This window comes from Hypanus sabinus, chromosome 8 (assembly GCF_030144855.1).
Source record: "Hypanus sabinus isolate sHypSab1 chromosome 8, sHypSab1.hap1, whole genome shotgun sequence".
NCBI classification, from domain to species: Eukaryota; Metazoa; Chordata; class Chondrichthyes; order Myliobatiformes; family Dasyatidae; genus Hypanus; species Hypanus sabinus.
The window spans coordinates 123027648-123049166 of NC_082713.1; the positions used below are offsets into that span (position 1 = coordinate 123027648).

General features: G+C 44.7%; 1 protein-coding gene across 1 annotated transcript in view; it reads left to right on the top strand.

The window, feature by feature from the left end:
* Positions 1 to 21519, top strand: part of nwd1 (NACHT and WD repeat domain containing 1) — an 85298-nt gene that overhangs the window by 60686 nt on the left and 3093 nt on the right. Inside the window, exon 18 of the mRNA XM_059977735.1 lies at positions 209 to 314. Coding sequence (XP_059833718.1) covers positions 209 to 314 — 106 coding nt within the window. The remainder of the gene's footprint in view (positions 1 to 208; positions 315 to 21519) is intronic.

Consider the following 21519-nt stretch of genomic DNA (forward strand, 5'->3'; position numbering starts at 1 on the left):
ACATCGATTCTTTATTCCTGTCCATAGATGCTGCCTGACCTGCTGAGTTTCTCCTGTATTCTGTATGTGTTAATGTGGAATAACTTGTCTGGATGGCATGCAGATGAACGCTTTTTATTGTGCCCTGGTACATGTTACAATAGTGCTCCAATTACCAATTTACACGGGGAGTGTTAACACTGACTCTCTGCTCATCTTACCCAATTAGGGCGCATTCTTCAAAGGCGTAGTCTGTGCTGCGTTCTCCCAGGACGATCGCCACCTCTATACCGGCTCCCAGGATCGCAGCATCAAAGTCTGGGATGTTCAGAATGGTCAGTGACCCCACTACTTGCTTTGGTATCCAGACTGACAGGCAAGGAAGAGTGTATTTGTAGGAGGCTTCATTGGGCTGAATCATGGGAGGAAGCGGTTCACATGTGAGCTGGGATGAAAGATGAGAGAGAATCTTCCTGAAACATGTAAAACTACAGAGGGTCAAATCATAGACACAAGTGATTCTGCAGATGTTTGAAAGCACACACAAAATGCTGAAGGAACTTAGCAGCTTAGGTAGCATCCATAGAAGAAAACAAACTGTTGACACTACATGCTAAGACCCTTAATCAGAGTCCTTCATCATGGTCTCAGCCCAAAACAGTGACACTTTATTTCCCTTCGTAGATGCTGCCTGACCTGCAGAGTTCCTCCAGCATTTAGTGTGCTTTGCTCAAGCTATGGAGGGTGTTTACAGGGTGGATTTTGAGAAGGTATCTGGAGAGTGTCTGGATGATTGCGGAGGAGTTGACGAGGAGTTTCCTCTCTCAGAGGGTTGAGAACCTCTGAAATTCTTGACCCCACAGAGCCTGTGGAGCTGTCATTGAATATATTAACAACAGTGACAGAGAGACATGTATTAAATGTGAGGCAGGGGTACAGGAAGATAATGACAATTTGGATCATTGGATGGTGGGGCAGGCTCAGGGCACTGACTGGCATACCCCCATTGCTCTTCTTTGTGCTCTTAAAAGCTCTTGGTAGCTTGTTTCATGATATTTATGAATGTTAGATGTCACTGATTAATTGAATTCTGAAAACACACTTGTCATTCCACATTCACACTTCATTTACTTGTACACACAGGGAGAACAGCCTTGCCCCTGTCACCACACTGGTCTGGCCCGAAATGCCATTTTTACACAAAAATTGATTAGCGGATACAGATACTGACCTTGTGCATATTCAAATTCCTTATTTGCTTAATCAATCAACAATCACACTATGATAATGCAGGTGTTAATAGTCAATAAATCTTCATGTAAAAATCTAATAACATTTCAGAATTAGTAAAGTAACTGACCAATAAGAAGTGTCACCCTTTGTTTGCATCCTTATCTAGTCTCAGCATGCCAAATGGTTCTGGCCCCCTGCTGTACAAAGGGAGAATGTGTTCTGTATGTTCTCCCCGTGGAATGTGTGGGTTTTCACTGGGTGTTCCTACAGAGCCAAGACATACCGGTAGGTGGGTTAATTGGTCATTGTAAGTTGCCCCGTGATTAGATTAGGGCGAATCGGGTTTGTGGGGTTGCTGGGGCAGCGTGACTTGAAGGGTATGAAGGACCTACTTCTCACTGCATCGCTCAACCTACCTTCATAAGATGTAATGCATTGACTAGAACTCAATGAACCACCAATGGTTCTGTGCACCTGCACTCAAAGGTCTCCTTTTCTTCATTGTCTGGACCTTTCCCCACTACTTCTGCACATGCTCTACATCACCCTTCTCCAGATTTAATTCCATTTGCCACTTTTCTTCCTGATATCTGATTTTTGATGTATTCCCGAAAAATTGCTCTGCACAGAAAGCCAAAGGAATAACTTTTACAGTATATCTTCTGCAAACTTTCTAATGATGCGGCCTGATTTAAGTCTGAACCACACCCTAATGATTAGCAACGGTACTGATCCCTGGTTGATCCCAACCACCAACACCTCCCGGTCATTGGAACTCCAGCTGCTCCTGCCACTGGGAAGGGTTTGAAGCAAGCCCACCACTTTCCCTTGGATCATACTTAACTGATCATTCTACTGCTTCAGATTTTGTCAGGCACCTTGTCGGGAATATAGACAACCTTCGATATGCCTCCCCAATCAACCTTTGTGATCTCCCCAAGAAAGTCGTTCCAATTAGTCAGGCACAAGTTTCCCACAATTCCACATCCTTGACTTGGCATGGAGGGTATCTCTTCCCCTTGAATTTTTCTTTCTCTTTGAAAGATTAAAGATTAGCTTGATTTCTGACATGTACATCAAAACATACAGTGAAATGTGTTCTCTTAGTCAACAACCAACACAGTCCAGTGATGTGTTGCAACACAGCCTGCAAATGTCACTATGCTTCTGACGCCAACATAGCATGCCCACAACTCACTAATCCTAACCGATACACATCTGGAATGCACAGGGTAACTAGGGCACCTGGGGAAACACACATAGTCCTAGTGAGGATGTTCAAACTCCTTACAGACATTGGCAGGAATTGAATCCTGATCACTGGCACTATAATGTGTATTGCTAAGCGCTACATCACTATGACACCCCGTTGGTGGATATCTATTCTGACATTGCCTGCCGCTGCATCTTGATTTGCCAACCCGTATCATAGCCCATGTTGAGCTGACCTGGCCCCAACATATTGATGCAGCTATATGAGGAGTGATTGATAAGTTCGTGACCTAAGGTAGAAGGAGTCAATTTTAGAAAACCTAGCACATTTATATTTCAACATAGTAATGGTGCGTGGCCAAGTGATTAAGGCGTTGGTCTAGTTATCTGAAGGTCGCTAGTTTGAGCCTCAGCTAAGGCAGTGTGTTGTGTCCTTGAGCAAGGCACTTAACCACATATTGTTCTGCGATGACTCCGGTGCTAAGCTGTATTGGCCCTTGCCCTTCCCTTGGACAACATTGGTGGCATGGAGAGGGGAGACTTGCAGCTTGGGCAACTGCTGGTCTCCCATACAACCCTGCAGAGGCCTGTGCCCTGGAAACTTTCCAAAGGTGCAAATCCATGGTCTCTTGAGACTAATGGATGCCTATATACAGGTAAAGAGAGTCCCCTCATACATTTACACACTTATTCCAGCAGTCGTGGAGCATACGGATCCCTTCTTTGTAGAAGTTGGCATGTTGAACCTCCACAGAGTGGTCGACCGCAGGGTTGATTGATAAGTTCCTGGCCTAAGGTTGAAGGAGATGAGTTATAGACAATAGACAATAGGTGCAGAAGTAGACCATTCGGCCCCTCGAGTCTGCACCGCCATTCTAAGATCATGGCTGATCATTCACTATCAATACCCAGTCCCTGCCTTGTCCCCATATCCCTTGACTCCCCTATCCATCAGAAATCTATCCAGCTCCTTCTTGAAAGCATCCAGAGAATTGGCCTCCACCGTCTTCCGAGGCAGTGCATTCCACACCTCCACAACTCTCTGGGAGAAGAAGCTCTTCCTCAGCTCTGTTTTAAATAACTGACCTCTTATTCTCAATCCATGCCCTCTGGTACTGGACTCTCCCAACATCTGGAACATATTTCCTGCCTCAATCCTATCAAATCCTTTAATTATCTTAAACGTTTCAATCAGATCCCCTCTCAATCTCCTCAATTCCAGCGTGTACAAGCCCAATCTCTCCAATCTCTCTGCGTAAGACAGCCCTGCCATCCCAGGAATCAACCTAGTGAATCTACGCTGCACTTCCTCAATTGCCAGAATGTCCTTCCTTAAACCTGGAGACCAAAACTGTACACAATATTCCAGGTGTGGTCTCACCAGTGCCCTGTACAAATGCAAAAGAACATCTTTGCTCTTGTATTCAATTCCCCTTGTAACAAAGGCCAACATTCCATTTGCCCTCTTCACTGCCTGTTGCACTTGCTCATTCACCTTCATTGACTGGTGAACTAGGACTCCTAGGTCTCTTTGCATTTCTCCCTTACCTAACTCGACACCGTTCAGACAATACTCTGCCCTCTTGTTCCAGCTTCCAAAGTGGATAACTTCACATTTATTCACATTGAATGACATCTGCCAAGTATCTGCCCACTCACTCAGCCTATCCAAGTCTCCCTGTATTTTCCTAACGTCCTCTTCGCATGTCACACTGCCACCCAGTTTAGTATCGTCAGCAAACTTGCTGATATAGTTTTCAATGCCCTCATCTAAATCATTGACATAAATCGTAAAGAGCTGTGGTCCCAATACAGAGCCCTGTGGTACCCCACTAGTCACCTCCAGCCAGTCTGAGAAACACCCATTCACTGCTACCCTTTGCTTTCTATCTGCCAACCAGTTTTCTATCCATGTTGAAACTCTGCCCCCAATGCCATGAGCTCTAATTTTACTCACCAATCTCCTATCTCCTTATCGAATGCCTTCTGAAAATCTAGGTACACAACATCTACTGGCTTACCCTCGTCTAACATCCTTTTTACACCCTCAAAAAACAACAGATTAGTCAAGCATGATTTGCCCTTGGTAAATCCATGCTGGCTCGGCCTAATCCTATTTCTGCCATCTAGATGTGCCACTATTTCATCCTTAATAATGGACTCAAGCATCTTCCCCACGACTGACGTTAGGCTAACAGGGCGATAGTTCTCCGTTTTCTCCTTCCCTCCCTTCTTGAAAAGTGGGACAACATTAGCCACTCTCCAATCTTCAGGAACTGATCCTGAATCTAAGGAACATTGGAAAATGATTACCAATGCATCCGCAATTTCCTGAGCCACCTCTTTTAGAACCCTCGGATGCAGACCATCTGGACCCGGGGATTTATTAGCCTTCAGTCCTACCAGTCTACTCATCACAGTTTCTTTCCTAATGTCAATCTGTCTCAATTCCTCTGATATCTTATGACCCTGGCCCATCCATACATCTGGGAGATTGCTTGTGTCCTCCCTGGTGAAGACAGATCTAAAGTATGCATTAAATTCTGTTGCCATTTCCCTGTTTCCCATAACAATTTCTCCCAATTCATTCTTCAAGGGGCCAACATTGTTCTTAACTATCTTCTTTCTCTTCACATAGCTAAAAAAGCTTTTGCTATCCCCTTTTATATTCCTGGCTAGACTGAGCTCATACCTGATTTTTTCTCTCCGTATTGCTTTTTTAGTTAAGATCTGCTGTTCCTTAAAACTTTCATCTGTATTCCCACTCATCTTAGCCCTGTCATACTTCTTTTTCTTTAATGCTATACAATCTCTGACTTCCTTTGTCAACCACTGTGGCCCCTTCCCCCTCTTTGAATCCTTCCTTCTCATTGGAATGAACTGCATTTGCATCTTTTGTATTATGCCCAAGAATATCTGCCACTGCTGATCCACTCTTTCCTGCCAGGGCATCCGCCCATTTAACTTTGGCCAGCTCTTCCCTCATGGCTCGGTAGTCTCCTTTATTTAATTGCAACACTGACACCTCTGATCTGCCCTTACCCCTCTCAAATTGTAGATAAAAACTTATCATGTTATGATCACTACTTCCTAATGGCTCCTTTACTTCAAGATCACTTATCAATTCCTGTGCATTACACATCACCAAGTCCAAAATAGCCTCGTTCCTGGTTGGCTCAAGCACAAGCTGTTCCAAAAATACATCCCTTAGACACTCCACAAACTCCCTATCCTGGGGTCCAGCACCTACCTGATTCTCCCAGTCCACCTGCATGTTGAAATCTCCCATAACGACTGCATTACCTTTAGCACATGCCAATGTTAACTCCCTAATCAACGTACCCAATATCCACGCTACTGTTTGGGGGCCTGTACACAACACCCATTAGGGTCTTTTTACCCTTACTGTTCCTCAGCTCAATCCACACAGACTCTACTTCCCCTGTTCCCAAGTCACCTCTTGCTAAGGACTGAATCTCATTCCTCACCAACAGGGCCACCCCACCCCCTCTTCCCATATTTCTGTCTCTACGATAGCACGTATACCCTGGTACACTCAATTCCCAGGCCTGATCCCCTTGCAGCCATGTCTCCGTTATCCCAACAACATCGTAGTTCCCCATTTTCATCTGAGCTTCAAGCTCATCTGTCTTATTTCTGACACTACGCGCATTCAAGTATAGAATTCTTAGCCCATTCCTCCTCTCTTTGCTTAAAACACTGTCTACTGTACCTAACCCAGCTCCTTGAACTTCCATCGGGCAAATTGCACCCTGAATTTTGATGACCTTCTCAAGATCACCCAAACCTTGTACACATTTAACCCCATGCACCTTCTGACCAACCCTCTGGATCTGGAGAGTTATACAGCTCTCGTTACATGCACATGCAGTTCAACTCTTTGAGTGATTACGTAGAAAGTTTGAAGTTAGTAACTCATCTTCTTCTACATAGGCCACAAACTTATCAATCACCCCTGCTGTGGACCACTTCTGGAGGTCCAAGATGCCGACTTCTACAAAGAAGGGATCCGTATGCTCCACGACTGCTGGACTAAGTGTGTAAATGTAGGCAGGGACTATGTTGAAAAATAAATGTGCTAGGTTTCCTAAAGTTGGCTCCTTCTACCCTGAACTTATCAATCAGTCGTAAAGAAGGCAAAACAGTGGCTATATTTCATTAGGAATTTGAGAAGATTTGATTTGTCACCTGTACACTCGAAAACTTCTACAGATGTACAGAGCTTTCTCACAGGCTGCATCATTGACTGGTTTGAAGGGGAGGGGCGGGGGGGTGCTACTGCACATAAACAAAAGAAGCTACAAAAAGTTGTAAAATTAGTAAGTTCCATCATGGGTACTAGCCTCCATAGTATCCAAAACATCTTCAAGGAGTGGTGCCTCAGAAAGGCAGCGTCCATTATTAAGAACCCCCATCACCCTCAACATGCCCTGTTCTCATTGTTACCATCAGATAGGAGGTACAGAAGCCTGAAGGTACACACTCAGTGAGTCAGGAACAGCTTCTTCCCCTCTGCCATCCGATTCCTAAATGGACATTGAACCCATGAACAATACTTCATTATTTTTTTAAGTGTTGTTTTTTGTTTTTGCACTATTTTTAATTTAACGATTTAATATGCATATATATAGCTAATATAATTGATTGATTTATTTACTTTTATATTGTCATGTTTTGCATTGTACTGCTACCACTAAGTACAAAGGTTTCAAAGGTACATTTAATGTCAGAGAAATGTGTACACTATACATCATGAAATACTTTTCCTTCGCAACCATCCAGAAAACAGAGGAATGCCCCCAAATAATGAATGACAGTTAAATGTTAGAACCCCAAAGTCCCCCCCCCCCTGCAGCTGCCCCCTCCCACGAGTAAGTGGCAGAAAGCAATGATCCCCCCTCCCCCCCACTGGCAAGAAACAGCATCGGCACCCGCCACCGAGCGCTCAAGCGTGAGCAAAAGCAACAGCAAAGACACAGACTGGCTGTGCTCCAGAGACTACGCATTCACCCAGTGTTTGACATACCACAGGCTCTCTCTCTCCCTAATAAGGGAGAAAGAGGAGTCTCCATTTCACAGCAAGGGGGGGGGGGAGACATAATAAACAGCTCGCAGGTTTACAATGATAAAAGTCCATTGCGTCACTTTTTCCAAGCTCTGTGCCCAAAGATCTTGGGTTGCTGGGCACACAGCCTTAGATCTTCTACCTTCCACGACACACCAGTCTTCTGCTAGGAAACCGACCTCTGATCCCCTTGTCTCCACGGCCATGAAAAGTCAGTCCTGAGAAGGCGAGCGGAACTCTTAGGCTGAGCCCTTGGCGCGCTGAACAACGGCCATCCATGAAACCCTGAGAGCGGGTCCCATTCCCGCAAAGGACCATAGTCAGCGTGTAACTCCAGGTCAGGGTCTTCCAAAGAATCCTGAAAGGGAACATTAGAAATATTAAAGATGGAAATAGAGCTGTTTCCGAAGATGCAAGCAAAGGAGTCGCCGTTTGGCGCCATTAACCCTGCTAAGCTCGGCCTTCAAAGTTAACAAATTTCGTGACATATGCTGGTGATATTAAACCTGATTCTGATTCTCAGTTCATGCCCTTATAGCCGACCTTATTTACACTTCAGCTTCTAGTCTTGAAACTATCACTTCTCCCTCCCAATCTGAAGGTATTCAGTTATAAATATCTATGGCACCTTCATCGACAAGTCATTAATGTTGTTGAACAATACTAGGTTGATCTCCTGGCTCTGTAATTGTCTCCTGAATATATCCCTTCGAAGTAACTATCCCAAAAACACTGTCCCCATGCAGTGTGGAGTCTACTCTCTACAGCTTACTCAGAGATCTGGAATGGACAATGTACCTGTAGGCTCATCGCTAAAGTTTGCAACATTCTTCAGGAAACCTTTGGACATGATGTGTACCCTGGACTGTCTCCTCCTGAAGGTCAAGGGAATATTGACTCTTAATATCCATATCAGAGGATCATTGCAAGACCCTCACCCTGAGTGAATATTTGCTCCTTGCTGCTGCCACAGAAAGGCCACCTGGCACTGCCAGTGCTGGTCTAATTTGTCCCCTTGGAATTTTTCAGCGAGGAAGAGGTGATGTCCTATGCTTGGGGACTTGTCAGCAATGCTGTCTGCTTACAAGTACAGGAAGCCATTGACCTCACTGAGAACAACCATGTGGAACACAGACACTATCAACAGTTGGCAATATTTCTGCTCCCTCAGTGTGAAGCTTGTTGAGGCTGAATTATCTCCTAGCTGGTAAAAGCTGAGTGTCCACAAGCACAGATGGTACCTTCATCTGCAGAGAGGCTGGACTGTTGGACATTTTCAGCAGCCAGCAGTAGACGGGTTTAGAGGGGAGGGGAATGGATCCTGGTGGACAAGGACCGTACCTTAGTTGAAACCATAAGACATAGGAGTAGAATTTGGCCTATCAAACCTGCTCTGCCATTTATTCCTGGCTGATTTATTTTCCCATTCAACCCAATTCTCCTGCCTTCTCCACAGAACCTTTGAACACGTTCACCAGTCCAGCCTATCTACAGATGGAGGCAACATCTTACTAATCAAGAATCTATCAACCTCCGCTTTAAATGTAGACAATGACTTGGCCTCCAAAGCTACCTGTGGCAATGAATTCCAAATATTCGTCAAACTTTGTTTAAAGAAATTCCTCCACATCTCTGTTTTTTTTAAATTTAGTTTTTTTTTGCTCAGCATAACAAAACTTTTATTTCCAGATACATTTACATTTCTTCCCCTCACAGATATCAGCTATCAGAACACTTCCATCAAAATATAGACATCACCACAACACCCTACACAAAAGCCCTTATTAGCATAGCAGACAGGTTTACGTCTACATACTGCAGAAAAGGTTGCCATGTTTTATGAAAACTATTTGTTTTTGAGTGTACCATACATGTTAAGAAGTCCAAAGGAATGTATTCCACGATTAATTTACGCCAACCAAAAAGTCCAGGGGCCTTATTGGATATCCAACAAAGTAAAATGTTCTTCATCGCACAAAAAGTCAGGATGTTAAAAAGTATTTTTTCTGATGTGCGTTAATAATACAACTGCTGGGTAAGCCTAAGAGAAAACACAGTGGGTCCAGTTCAAGTTCCGTCTTCAGAATCTTTTCCATTTCACCCAAAATATCACTCCAGTTTAGTGAAGTTTAGGACAAGTTCAAAAACAGTGGGTGAAAGTTCCAGTATTTACTTTACATTTAGAACACATTGGAGAAACCCCCGTCTCAAATTTCGAGAGGCGATCTGGAGTCAGATGGACTCTATGCAGAATTTTGAGTTGCAATGCTTTAGTTCTATTACAAACTGAAATCTTCTTTGCATTATCAGATGTCTTCCCATGTTTCAGCTTTAATTTCTACTCTCAGATCCTTCCCAGCTTCTCAGCCTCTCCACAAGAACATTCCCTCAGGATGCTGTAAAATGTACTAATGGAGACTTCTCCCTTAGAACAAAACACCCTCTTTTCTACATCAGAACTATAGAAATCCGTTAACAATGTATTTTTTTCTGTATATAATCTCTTATCTGAAAGAAACGAAAAAGATCCTTGTCGGGTATGTTAAATTTCTGTACTATTTGACTAAGGGACATTATCGTTCCTTCATCAAACAAATCTCCTAGATGGAAAATGCCCTTAGAAATCCAAAGTTTAAATCCAGAATCCATTACGCCAGGCTGAAAATCTGGACTGCCGGTTATTGGCATGAAGAGTGATATTTTCGCTGTGTTACCCTCAACTTGTCACACTGCCCTCCAAGCCCTGACTGTATTAATTGTTATTGGATTGCGACAATATTCCTTAACTAGTTTCATCTTATTGAGGAAAAGCAAATTAATAAGAGGGCATTTTGCTTGTGAAGCTTCAATGTCTAGCCAAATTGAGGAGGGGTCCCTGCAAACCCCGTCAACCACATAAGATAAAAAGGATCTTAATTGATATTCTTTGATTCTGGAAAATCCAGCCCCACATCTCTGCTTAAAAGAGATGTATTTCTATTATGAGACTGTTTTCTCTGCTACTAAACTCTCCTAACTATTGGAAACATCCTCTCCATGTCTACTCTATTTAGATCTTTCAATGAGGCCCTTAGAATCTTTCAATTCTAGCAAGATTGTTTTGGATGAAATACCTCCTAGTTGTTGAAAACTGCATTTCCACAAAACCCCGTTGGACAGTGATAATATGAGATGCCACTGGCCTGTCTCCCTTATTTGGTGGCAAGTCAGGCAACAAGGCAGCAGTGTGGCTTCGGTTGTAGTGAGGTCTAAGCCTCAAGCCACGGGCTTGTCTGCTGCTTAGCCCAGGTGAGACGATGTTGGAGGCGGTGTAGTGCGCAGTCTGTGCTGAGTTGGGGGCTGGCCTCTCCTGTCAGTGCTGCTTTTCAGTCTTTGACCGGCAGAAGGACAGGCTGGATTGCCAGGAGCTTTACCATCAATTTGCATGTCGCTCAGCAACTTGGACTGTAAGTCTGTTTTCTTGCGTAACAATGTGTGTGAGTGTTTTTTTCTCTCCCTATTTTGAATGTATGTTATGTACCTGGGCTCTAGAGGAATGCTGGCTTATTCAACTGTATCCATGTATGGTCTGAATGATAATTAAACTTGATTTGATTTGAAGTGTGGACCCAGAGCTGTCAAACACTCTTCTCTGGCTCCTCACATCAATGCACTCTGCAACAATGGCAGCTGAGCACTAACACAATGAGAGCCATTGACATCCCAGAACCAGTGAGGAGTACCTTAATAGTCTTAAAAAATGAGATTCCATTGCCTTAATTAGCCCAGTCCCCCACTTTTTTCATACATATCAATGATTTTTGAATAGAACATACAGATAGGCAGCATGATTGATAATCTGTAGATGACACCAAAACTGGTGTTTTAGTGTGTAGTGAAGAAGGTTGCCTGAGGTTACAACAGGATTAGATAGGTGCCTAAACACATTTTGGAAAGTTAAAGCAGTGCAGTGAATGGTAGAGCCCTGGGGAGGGTTGTAGAACAGAGAGACCTTGGAGTACAGGGACATAATGTCGTGACTGAACTAAGTCACTGGAAGCTGGTGATAAAAAGGTCTTTACTTATCATGACAAGCAGGAATTCTTCTGGAGCCACTCTCACAGTGTCATGTAGAGCCTCCCAAACTCACATTTATATACCCTTAAGATCAAAGGTAACAGTAGGTGTCTCAACACAATTTCAATAGTTAGAATGACATTGTTTATTTCAATATTTTGGGTTGATAATGCTTCTGGCTTACCTGGAGTAAGGCATAGCTTTGATGGATACTGGGTTGCTCTGAGCTGCCTCTGCCACTTTGTTGTGCACCTTCCCTCTGCCTGTCGCAAAAGGGGTCCATGATTGAACTTGATTCCCCATTCCCATTCCATCCTGTCAGCCCATGGCCTCTTCTACTGGCAAAAGGGGACCAAACTCAGTTTGGAGAAGCAACACCTTATATTCAGTTTAGGTAGTTTCCAACTTGACAGCATAAACATTGATTTCTCTTGTTCCCAGTAATTCTCCTCCCTCCCTCATTCCATTCCCCATTCTGGCTCCCTCTTGCTCCTCTTTTCCTTACTTGCCAATCATTTCCCTCAGGTACCCCTCCTCCTTCCCTTTTGTCCATGGTCCACTCTCCCCTCTGATTAGAGTCTATCTTCAGCTCTTCCCCTTTCTCACCTATCACCTCCTATCTTCATCCTCCCTCCAGACCCCACCTACTTTCTCCCCTCATCTGGTTTCAGCTGCCAGCTTGTATTCCTTTCCAACAACCCCCCCCCCCCCACCACCACACACACACACACACACCAATCTAGCTTCTGCCTGCTTCCTTTCCAGTCCCGGAGAACGGTCTCGGCCTGAAATATAAACTGCCTAGCACGTCCTGCATTTTGTGTGTAATGCTTTAAGTGGACTGACTGGTTAAAAATCACAACTTGGATGCCCCCTTGTGGCAGACAGAGGGTAGAGGTGAATTTTTCCAGCCAGGGAATTTGAAGAGGATGTCCACAGTCCCTTTCACCTGTTGTAGAACCATAGGGTGCCAAGTAGAGAAGCAGTTAGCTCAATCGCTTTACAGTGCCAGTGGTAACTGATTGGGGTTCGATTTTGTAAGGAGTTTGTACGTTCCCCCTGTGACCATGTGAGTTTCCTCCAGGTGCTCTGGTTTCCTCTCATAATCCAAAGATGTACGGGTTAGGATGAGTGAGTTGTGGGCATGCTACGTTGGCGTCAGAAGCGCAGTGACACTTGCCAGCTGCCTCAGTACGTTGCAGACGATGACGCAAATGTCACATTTCACTGTGTGTTTTGATGTCCACGTGACAAGTGCAGCTAATCTTTAAAGATCTCTTTCATCTTTAATACAGCACAGAAACAGACCCTTCAGCCCAGTCAGTCCATGCTGACCAAGGTGCCCATCTGAGTTGGTCCCAAGTTTGTGTTTCACCCATATCCCTCTAAGTCTTTCTGATCCATGAACTCAGTCAAATGTCTTTTTGATTGTGGTAAAAACACAAAATGCTGGCAGAACTCAGCAGGCCAGACAGCATCTATGGGAGGAGGTAGTGACGACGTTTCAGGTTGAAACCCTTCATCAGGAGTGAAGTAACATGGGATGATCGAGGGGGGTAAGAAGTGGGGGGAGGGATAAAGTAGAGAGCTGGGAAGTGATAGGCTGAAGGGAAATGGGCTGGGGGAAGGTGGAGAATATGGAAAATAAAAGAGAAAGAAAGGTAGGGCTGGGGGAGATTGTAGAGAGGGGGGAAAAAGAGAGAGAAAGAGAACCAGACTAAAATTATAGATAGGGATGGGGTAAGGGTGGGGGGGGGCAGGGGTATCAACGGAGGTCTGTGAGTTGAATGTTCATGCCGGCAGGTAGGAGGCTACCTAGGCGGGAGATAAGGTATTGCTCCATCGACCTGCGTGTGGCCTCATCTTGACGGTAGAGGAGGCCATGGACAGACATATCGGAGTGGGAGCGGTCTGTGGAATTGAAGTGTGTGGCCACAGGGAGATCCCGCCACTGCTAGAGGACTGAGTGCCGGTGTTCGGGGAAACAGTCTCCCAGTCTGCGGTGGATCTCCCCAATGTATAAATGGCCACATCGGGATCACTGGATACAGTATATCACCCCAGTTGACTCGCAGGTGAAGTGGTGCCTCACCTGAAAGGACTGTCTGGGGCCTGGGATGGTGGTGAGGGAAGAAGTGTGGGGGCAGGTGTAGCACTTCTTCCGTTTGCAGGGATGAGTGCCCGGAGGGAGGTCCATGGGGAGGGATGGGGGGGGAATGAATGGACAAGGGAGTCACATAGGGAGCGACCCCTGCAGAAAGCCGAGAGTGGGGGGGGGGGGGGAGGGGAAGATGTGGTTGGTGGTGGGATCCCGTAGGAGGTGGCGGAAGTTACGGAGGATTATACGTTGGATCTGTAGGCTGGTAGGGTGATAGGTGAGGACCAGGGGGACTCTATCCCTGGTGGGCTGGTGGGGGGATGGGGTGAGGGCAGAGGTGCGTGAAATACGGGAGACACGATGGAGGGCATCTCCTTTGTCCTAGAATGAAAGGCCTCATCCTGAGAGCAGATGCGGTGGAGGCGGAGGAATTGAGAGAAAGGGATAGCATTTGATTGTGGTATTGGTTTATCATTGTCACCAAGGTCTCCTCCCCCCCTTCTCTTTTTTATCCACCTTTCTGGCTCCATTCCTACACCTGCCCTTCTCCTCACCTGCCCATCACCTCCCTCTGGTATCCCTTTTCTCATGGTCCACTCTCCTCTCCTATCAGATTCTTTCTTCTTAATCCCATTATTCACCTTGTCTATGCTCTTCACTTTTATACTCATGGACTGGAGTCAGTGCGTTCAGTGAAGTGTGATTTACAGTGGCTGGTGCTGCTCCCTGCTTGGGGATGTCACGTAGTGAAGACCATGTCTACTGTGCCTCTGGATATTTGTGATCCACACTGTGATTTGGGGAGAAGCTCTTCTGCCACTGGGAAGAGCTATTGAGGGAGACCCTGTCAATGACTGCCCAGTTCCATCTCCCAGCATTGGTGAAGTGTCCATTTAAACAGGGAGACAAACATCAAGTTGACTGACTTTTCTTGTGGTGGTCCTTCCCTTACCCTAGGCATGGGCAACTTCCTTCCAGGCCTGTGATTCTATGCATCAGAACTTCCTCTGGAGCCTTTCCCCGCAGCCTGTCATAGCGTCCTTGAGCACTACCATACAGAAATAGACCCTTCAGCCCATCTAATCTGTGTTATCCTGGTTTTCCACCTGGTCCCATCTACTGGTACCCGGACAATATCCCTGCATACCCCTCTCATCCGTGTAACCAATCCAAACTTTTCATAAACACTACAGTTAAGCCTGGCAGCTCATTCCACACTCACAACACCGTCTGAGTGATGGAGTTCCTTCTCATTTCACCTTTCACCTTAGACTTGTGAGACTAGACATTCTAGTTCTAGACCCTCCCAACCTAAGGGGAAAGAGCCTGTATGCATTCACCCTATCTGTACCCCTCATTTACTCCTCCTACCCCAGCCTCAACAACAGCTATGACTGTGTGGTGACAGGTTCCACTCCAGTTGCTGTGTAATCTATCATAGAGTCATACAGCAATAATGCAGGCTCTTCAATCCAACTTATCTATGCTGACAACTCTGCCTACCTGAGACCCATTTGCCTGTATTTACCCCCTATCCCTCTGCACCTTTCTTGTCTGCGTACCTGTCCAGGTGCTTTTTAAACATTGTAATAGTAGCCACCTCTATCACTTCCTCTGATAGCTCGCCCCATGTATTTGCCACCCTCTGAGTGAAAGAGCTGCCCCTCTGAACTCCTTAAGTATTTCTCCTTTCACCTTCAACTCTTGCCCTTCAATTTTAGACTCTCCTACCCTTGGAAAAAAGACTGTGGCCATTCACTTTAACTGTGCCCCTCATGGTATGATAGGGTTGTACCTCAGCCTTCTACCCTCCAAGGAAAACAGCCCTAATCTATCCAGAGCAACACACACACACAATGATGGAAGACACAGCAGGTCAGCCAGCATCTGTGGAGAAGAATTAGCAGTTGCTGTTTCAGACAGAGTCCCTTCATCAGGATTGAAAAGGAAGGGGAAAGAAGCCAGGATAAGGAGGAGGAGGGAAGGGAACAAGTACAGGCTGACAGGTGACGGGTGAGACCAGGAACAAGGGAGGGTGAATGGGTGGCTTCATGACAACCTTCCTACAGCTGGATGACTAACACTACACAAGTGCTGCAAATATTGAAGTGTTGTCCTTGGAGCATAATTAAACCTGGTGTCACTCTTTGGTGGCACATTCTGCCTGTAAATGTCCCTCTTGGTGTCTCAATCTGCCTTTAAGTGTTCCCTTTGGTGCTCACTCTGTCTGTAAGTGTCCTCTCCCTAAGACTGATACAATCTCATTAATTTCACAGCTTTTGGAGATGGGAAGGCCTTATTTGGGATTAGCATTAAGTACGTAAATATTTTGGCATAAGTCTATTTTCTAGTTCCTCTTGTCAATGTCAAGGACTTGATGTTTGCTCTTTAATTAACAGGTACACATAACATCAAATCATCACCTGCTCCACCAGCATCTCACCCTGTAGGCCCTGCTAACTAGATCCTGCATTTATTTCTTGGCAGTAGTTGTTATTTGCCGCCCATAAACAGACCAGGTCTGTCTCAAAACAGACCAGGATTCATCACCCTTTCTTAGACTGCACCATTGGCAGGTGCCACTGGAGAGGTAGTAACAGGGACAAAATAGAAGTGGTGGACAAATTAATCAGTGTTTTATATCAGTCTTCACTATAAAAGACACTAGCACTGTGCCAGAAAGTCAAGAGTGTCAGAGGGCAGAAAAGTCTGAGAAAAGTAAGTGTAATCGCTATTACTAAGGAGAAGGTGCTTGGGAAGTTGAATGGTCTTAAGGTGGATAAGTCACCTGGACCAGATGGACCACACCCCTGGGCTCTGAAAAAGGTGGCTGAAGAAATTATAAAGGTATTATTAATGATCTTTCAAAAATCACTAGATTCTGGAATGGTTCTGGAGGACTGGAAAATTGCAAATGTCACTGCACTCTTTATGAAAGGAGGGAGGTAGAAAAAAGTAAATTATGGCCCAGTTAGTCTGACTTCAGTGGTTGGGAAATTGTTGGAGTTGATTATTAAGGATGAAGTTTTGGGGTATATGGAGGTGGATGATAAAGTAGGCCAAAGTCAGCATTGCTTCCTTAAGAGGAATTCTTGCCTGACAAATCCGTTGGAATTATTAGAGGAAGTAACAGCCAGGACAGACAAAGAAGAGTCAGATGATGTTGTTTACTTGGATTTTCAGAAGGGCTTTGACAAAGTGCCGCACATGAGGCTGATTAACAAGTTAAAGAACCCATGATGCTACAGAAAGATATCATGGATGGAGGATTGGCTGACTGGCAGGAGACAAAGAATCTGAATAAAGGAAGCCAATTCTGCTTGGCTGTGAGTGACTGGTGGTGTTCCACAGGGGCTGGTATTGGGACCACTTCTTGTTATGTTATACGTCAATGATTTGGAAGATGGAATTGATAGCTTTGTAATCAAGTTTTCAGGTGATACAAAGATAGGTGGAGGGGCAGGCAGCATTGAGGAAACAGGGAGTCTGTAAAAGAATTTGGACGGATTAACAGGATGGGCAAGAGTGGATGTGGAGAGGATGTTTCCTACAGTTGGTGAGTCTAGGACCAAAAGGCACAGCCACAGAATAGAGGGATATCAATTTAGAAGGAATTTCCTTAGCCAGGCAGTGGTGGATCTGTGGAATTTATTGCCACAGACAACTGTGGAGGCCAAACCATTGAATATATTTAAAGCAGAAGTTGATAGGTTCTTGGTTATTCAAGGCAGGAAGAAGGTGGGAGAATGGAATTGAGAAGGATGATACAGCAGCCGTGATGGAACGGCAGCACAGACGTGATGGGCTGAGCAGCCGAATTCTGCTGCTATGTCTTATTGTCTTATGCTTCGACATCTGGCAACCCACGATCTCTGCCCTATTACAAACACTTGTGATCTGGTTGAGATGGTTGAGAGATTGGAGTTGGCTGAGATCATTAACTTCCTTGGTGTGAATGTTACTACTTCTTCTGCACCAGCCACATTGACACTATGGTCAAATCATCACTCCAGCACCTCCACTTCCTCAATAGGCTGAGAAAGTTTGTCACATCACTAATTTTTATAGATGGACCACGGAAAGCATCCTATCCTGATGCATTATGGTTTGTTTTGGCAACTGCTCTGCCCGAGTTACAGGAAATTGCAGAGAGTTGTGAAACCAGCCCAGTCCATCAACTAAACAACCGCTCCTCCATTAACTCTTGACCAGACCTTGCACACAGTCTAAGAGGTGAACTCTTGATTTTCCCTTCTTCTCATTGTGGGCCTTACACTTCAAATGTCTGCCTGCACTGCAATTTCTATGTAACTGCCACACTGTATTCTACATTTAACATAGAACAGGACAACATAGTCCATCAATTATCATGTCATTTAGTCTTCCTTTTTACCACCTCAATGTACTTATAAATGGAATGATCACAAAACAAAAGCTATTCACAATATTCTGGTTCTTGTGAAAGATGAGAGCAATGTTTCAGAAGCATTTTAGACCAACACGTGAACAGGCAGGAAATAGAGGTGCATTGACCATCTATGATATGGGGGTTGGAAGGCCCTCTGCTCCACTCTACTGTTATATATCCTGGATATCTCCAGCATATCTTTGTTTTTATTTATGGAGTTCTTTAAATCCTTGACTCCTTCAGTACTGCCCTTCTGACAAGGCAACACACCCTTAATACTAACCCTTCTCTAACAGTGTCTCCTTCCTGTTTATTGCCACTTAAACAATGAAGTCATAACTCCCTCTAAATTGCCATTCCATCAATATAGTACTCCCTTCCTAAAGATAAAGATAAAAATTAGCTTTATGCGTCACACAAAAAAAAGGTGAAATGTGTCATTTGCATCAAATGACACATTTCAATGGAAGAAGGTCCAGGAGCCTTAGGACTCACACCACCACCAGGTTCAGGAACAATTCTTACCCCTCAACCATCAGATACTTCAACCAGTGAGGATAACTTCACTCGCTCCATTATTGAAATATTCCCATAACTGTGGAGTACCTTTCAAAGACCCTTCATCTCATGTTCTCGATATTTATTGTTTATTTATTTATTATTATTTCTTCCTTTGTGTATTTGCAGTTTGATGTCTTTTGTACACTGGTTGGTGTAGTCCTTCATTGATTCCATTATGGATTTATTGAGTATGCCCACAGGAAAGTGAATCTGAGGGTGGAAATATGTGTACTTTGGTAATAAATTTACTTTGAACTTTGAAATCAAGTCAGCGAGGACTGTGTTGGGGGCAGCCTGCAAGTGTTGCCATGCTCCCAGCACCAACTTAGCATGCCCCCAGCTCAATAGATCTAACCTGTACGTCTTTAAAATAGGGGGGACACCATAGAACTCAGAAGGAAACCCGCACAGTCACGGGGAGAAAGTACAAACTCCTTACAGGCAGCTGCAGGAATTGAACCCTGATCAGTAATCCTGGCATTGTAAGGTGATGTGCTAACTACTGTACTATCATGCCGCCCCATACTCTGCTAGTTTCCAAGCTGGTTCTCTGAGGGGTACTGCTCTTCCGTGATGCAGGACTTCCTCAGTACAACTCCTCTAACAATGCAATACTCCTCAGTATTGGTCCTGTGATAATGTGATAACTCCACCATCAAAATGTCGAAGCCTGCCTTCAGCACAGCCTCTCTCAATGCAATGTACTCAGCACTATTCCCTCTGACGTGTACACTTCCTCTATATTCCCCCTCTGAGAGTGCTGTACTTTCTCAGTGGTGACCTTTCTGTAGAACAATCTGCTGGAGAAGCTCAACGATTCGAGCGGTATCTGTAGGGGCGGGTGGGAGGAAAGTATTGATATTTCAGATTACAAGCCTGCACCAGAAATTGTTAACTGAAAGTTCTGGCAATCCCTTCTCCCTCACAGATGCTGCTCAACCTGTAGATTATCTGTTACTCCAGTTCTAGCATTTGCAGTCTGTTGTGTCTCCTTTCAATCGAGGCTCACTCCATCAGTTGTCAAGCTTTAAGACCACCATTATCCCAGTACCTAAGAAAGGCAACGTAACATGCCCTGACGACTGCCACCCAATGGTTCTGCCATCCACTATCATGAAGTGCTTTGCAAGGCTGGTCTTGGCACATATTAACTCTTGTCCCCTGGGCAACCTCAACCCACTGTAATTCACCTACCACCAAAACAGGTCTACAGAGGGTGTCATCTGCCTGCCCCTACACTCTGGAGAATCTGGATGTGAAAGACACCTTTGTTAAGCTATTGTTTATTGTCTACACCCCTGCCTTCATTACTACAATTCCAAGCTAACGTCACCAAACTCCAGACCCTGGGAATCAACATCTCTGCAATTGGAACCTTGTCTTTCTGACCAAAAGGCCGTAGTTGGTAAGGAAAGGCAGTGACAGCTCTGCTATGATTATTCTCAACACTGATGCTCCACAAGGTTGCATCCCTGGTCCCCTATTCTACTCCCTGCGCACTCAAGACTGAGTGGCCGAATTCTGTTCCAACCCCATTCACGTTTACAGATGACACCACTGTAGTGGGTCGCGTCTCAAATAATGTTGAGCTGGAGTACATAAGCAGGTGAAGAGCTTAGTGACATGGTGTCATGACAACAACCTTTCCGTCAATGTCAGCAAAAGAGCTGGTTATTGACTTCAGGAAGAGAGACAGTGCACATGCTCCTGCTTACGTCAATGGTGTTGAGAGCTCCAAGTTCCTAGGAGTGAACATCACCAATAATCTGTTCTGGTCTGACCATGTAGATGCCACAGCCACAAAAGTTCACTCCCACATCTACCTTCTCAGAAGGCGTGACTCTCTTGACCCTTACCAATTCTTATCATTGCACCATAGAAAGCATCCTTTCTGGATGCATAATTGCTTAGTGTGGCAACTGCTCTGCCCGTGACTGCAACTGTTGTGGACACAGCTCAGTACATCATGGGAACCAGCTTCCTCTCTGTACTTCCTTCTGCCTTAGTAAAGCAGCCAACATCATCAAACATCCCACCCAGCCCTGACATTCTCTCTTCTACCTTCTTCCATTGGGCAGAAGATATAAAAGCCTCAAAGCAATTACTACCAGGCTGAAGTTCATCTTCTACCCCACCATTATGCTCAAGGACATCTGTTGAAAAACTGTTGAAGCACCGGTGAGGCCTCACTTGGAGTATTGTGAGCAGTTTTGGGACCCTTATCTTGGAAAGGATGTGCTAAAACTGGAGAGAGTTCAAAGGAGGTTCACGAAAATGGTTCAAGGTTAGAACGGCTTGTCATATGAAGAGCGTTTGATAACTCTGGGCCTGTATTCACTAGAATTCAGAAGAATAAGAGGTGACCTTATTGAAACCTATCAAATGGTGAAAGACCTTGAAAGAGGGAAAGTGGAGAGGATGTTTCTTATGGTGGGAGAGTCTAAGATCAGAGGACACAACCTCAGAATAAAGGGGCGTCCTTTTACAATGGAGATGAGGAGGAATTTCTTTAGCCAGAGAGTGGTGAATCTATGGAATTTTTTGCCACTGGCAGCTGTGGAGGCCCAGTCTGTATGTATATTTAAGAAAGAGGTTGATAGGTTCTTAATAGGTCAAGGCATGAAGGAAAACAGAGGGAATGCAGGAGATTGGGGTTGAGAGGGATAAGAAGTCAGCCTTGATGAAATGATGGAGCAGACATGATGGGCAAAATGGTCTAATTCTGCTCCTATGTCATGGTCTTATTGAAAGGTTCTCTAATATGACAAGACTTTTGACCTCATAATCTGCCTCATTATAATCTTGCACCTTATTGTCTATAAGCACTGTTACTCTTTACTCTCAATCAGATTATCACTGATGTATTTACAGTATGTCAAAAACTTT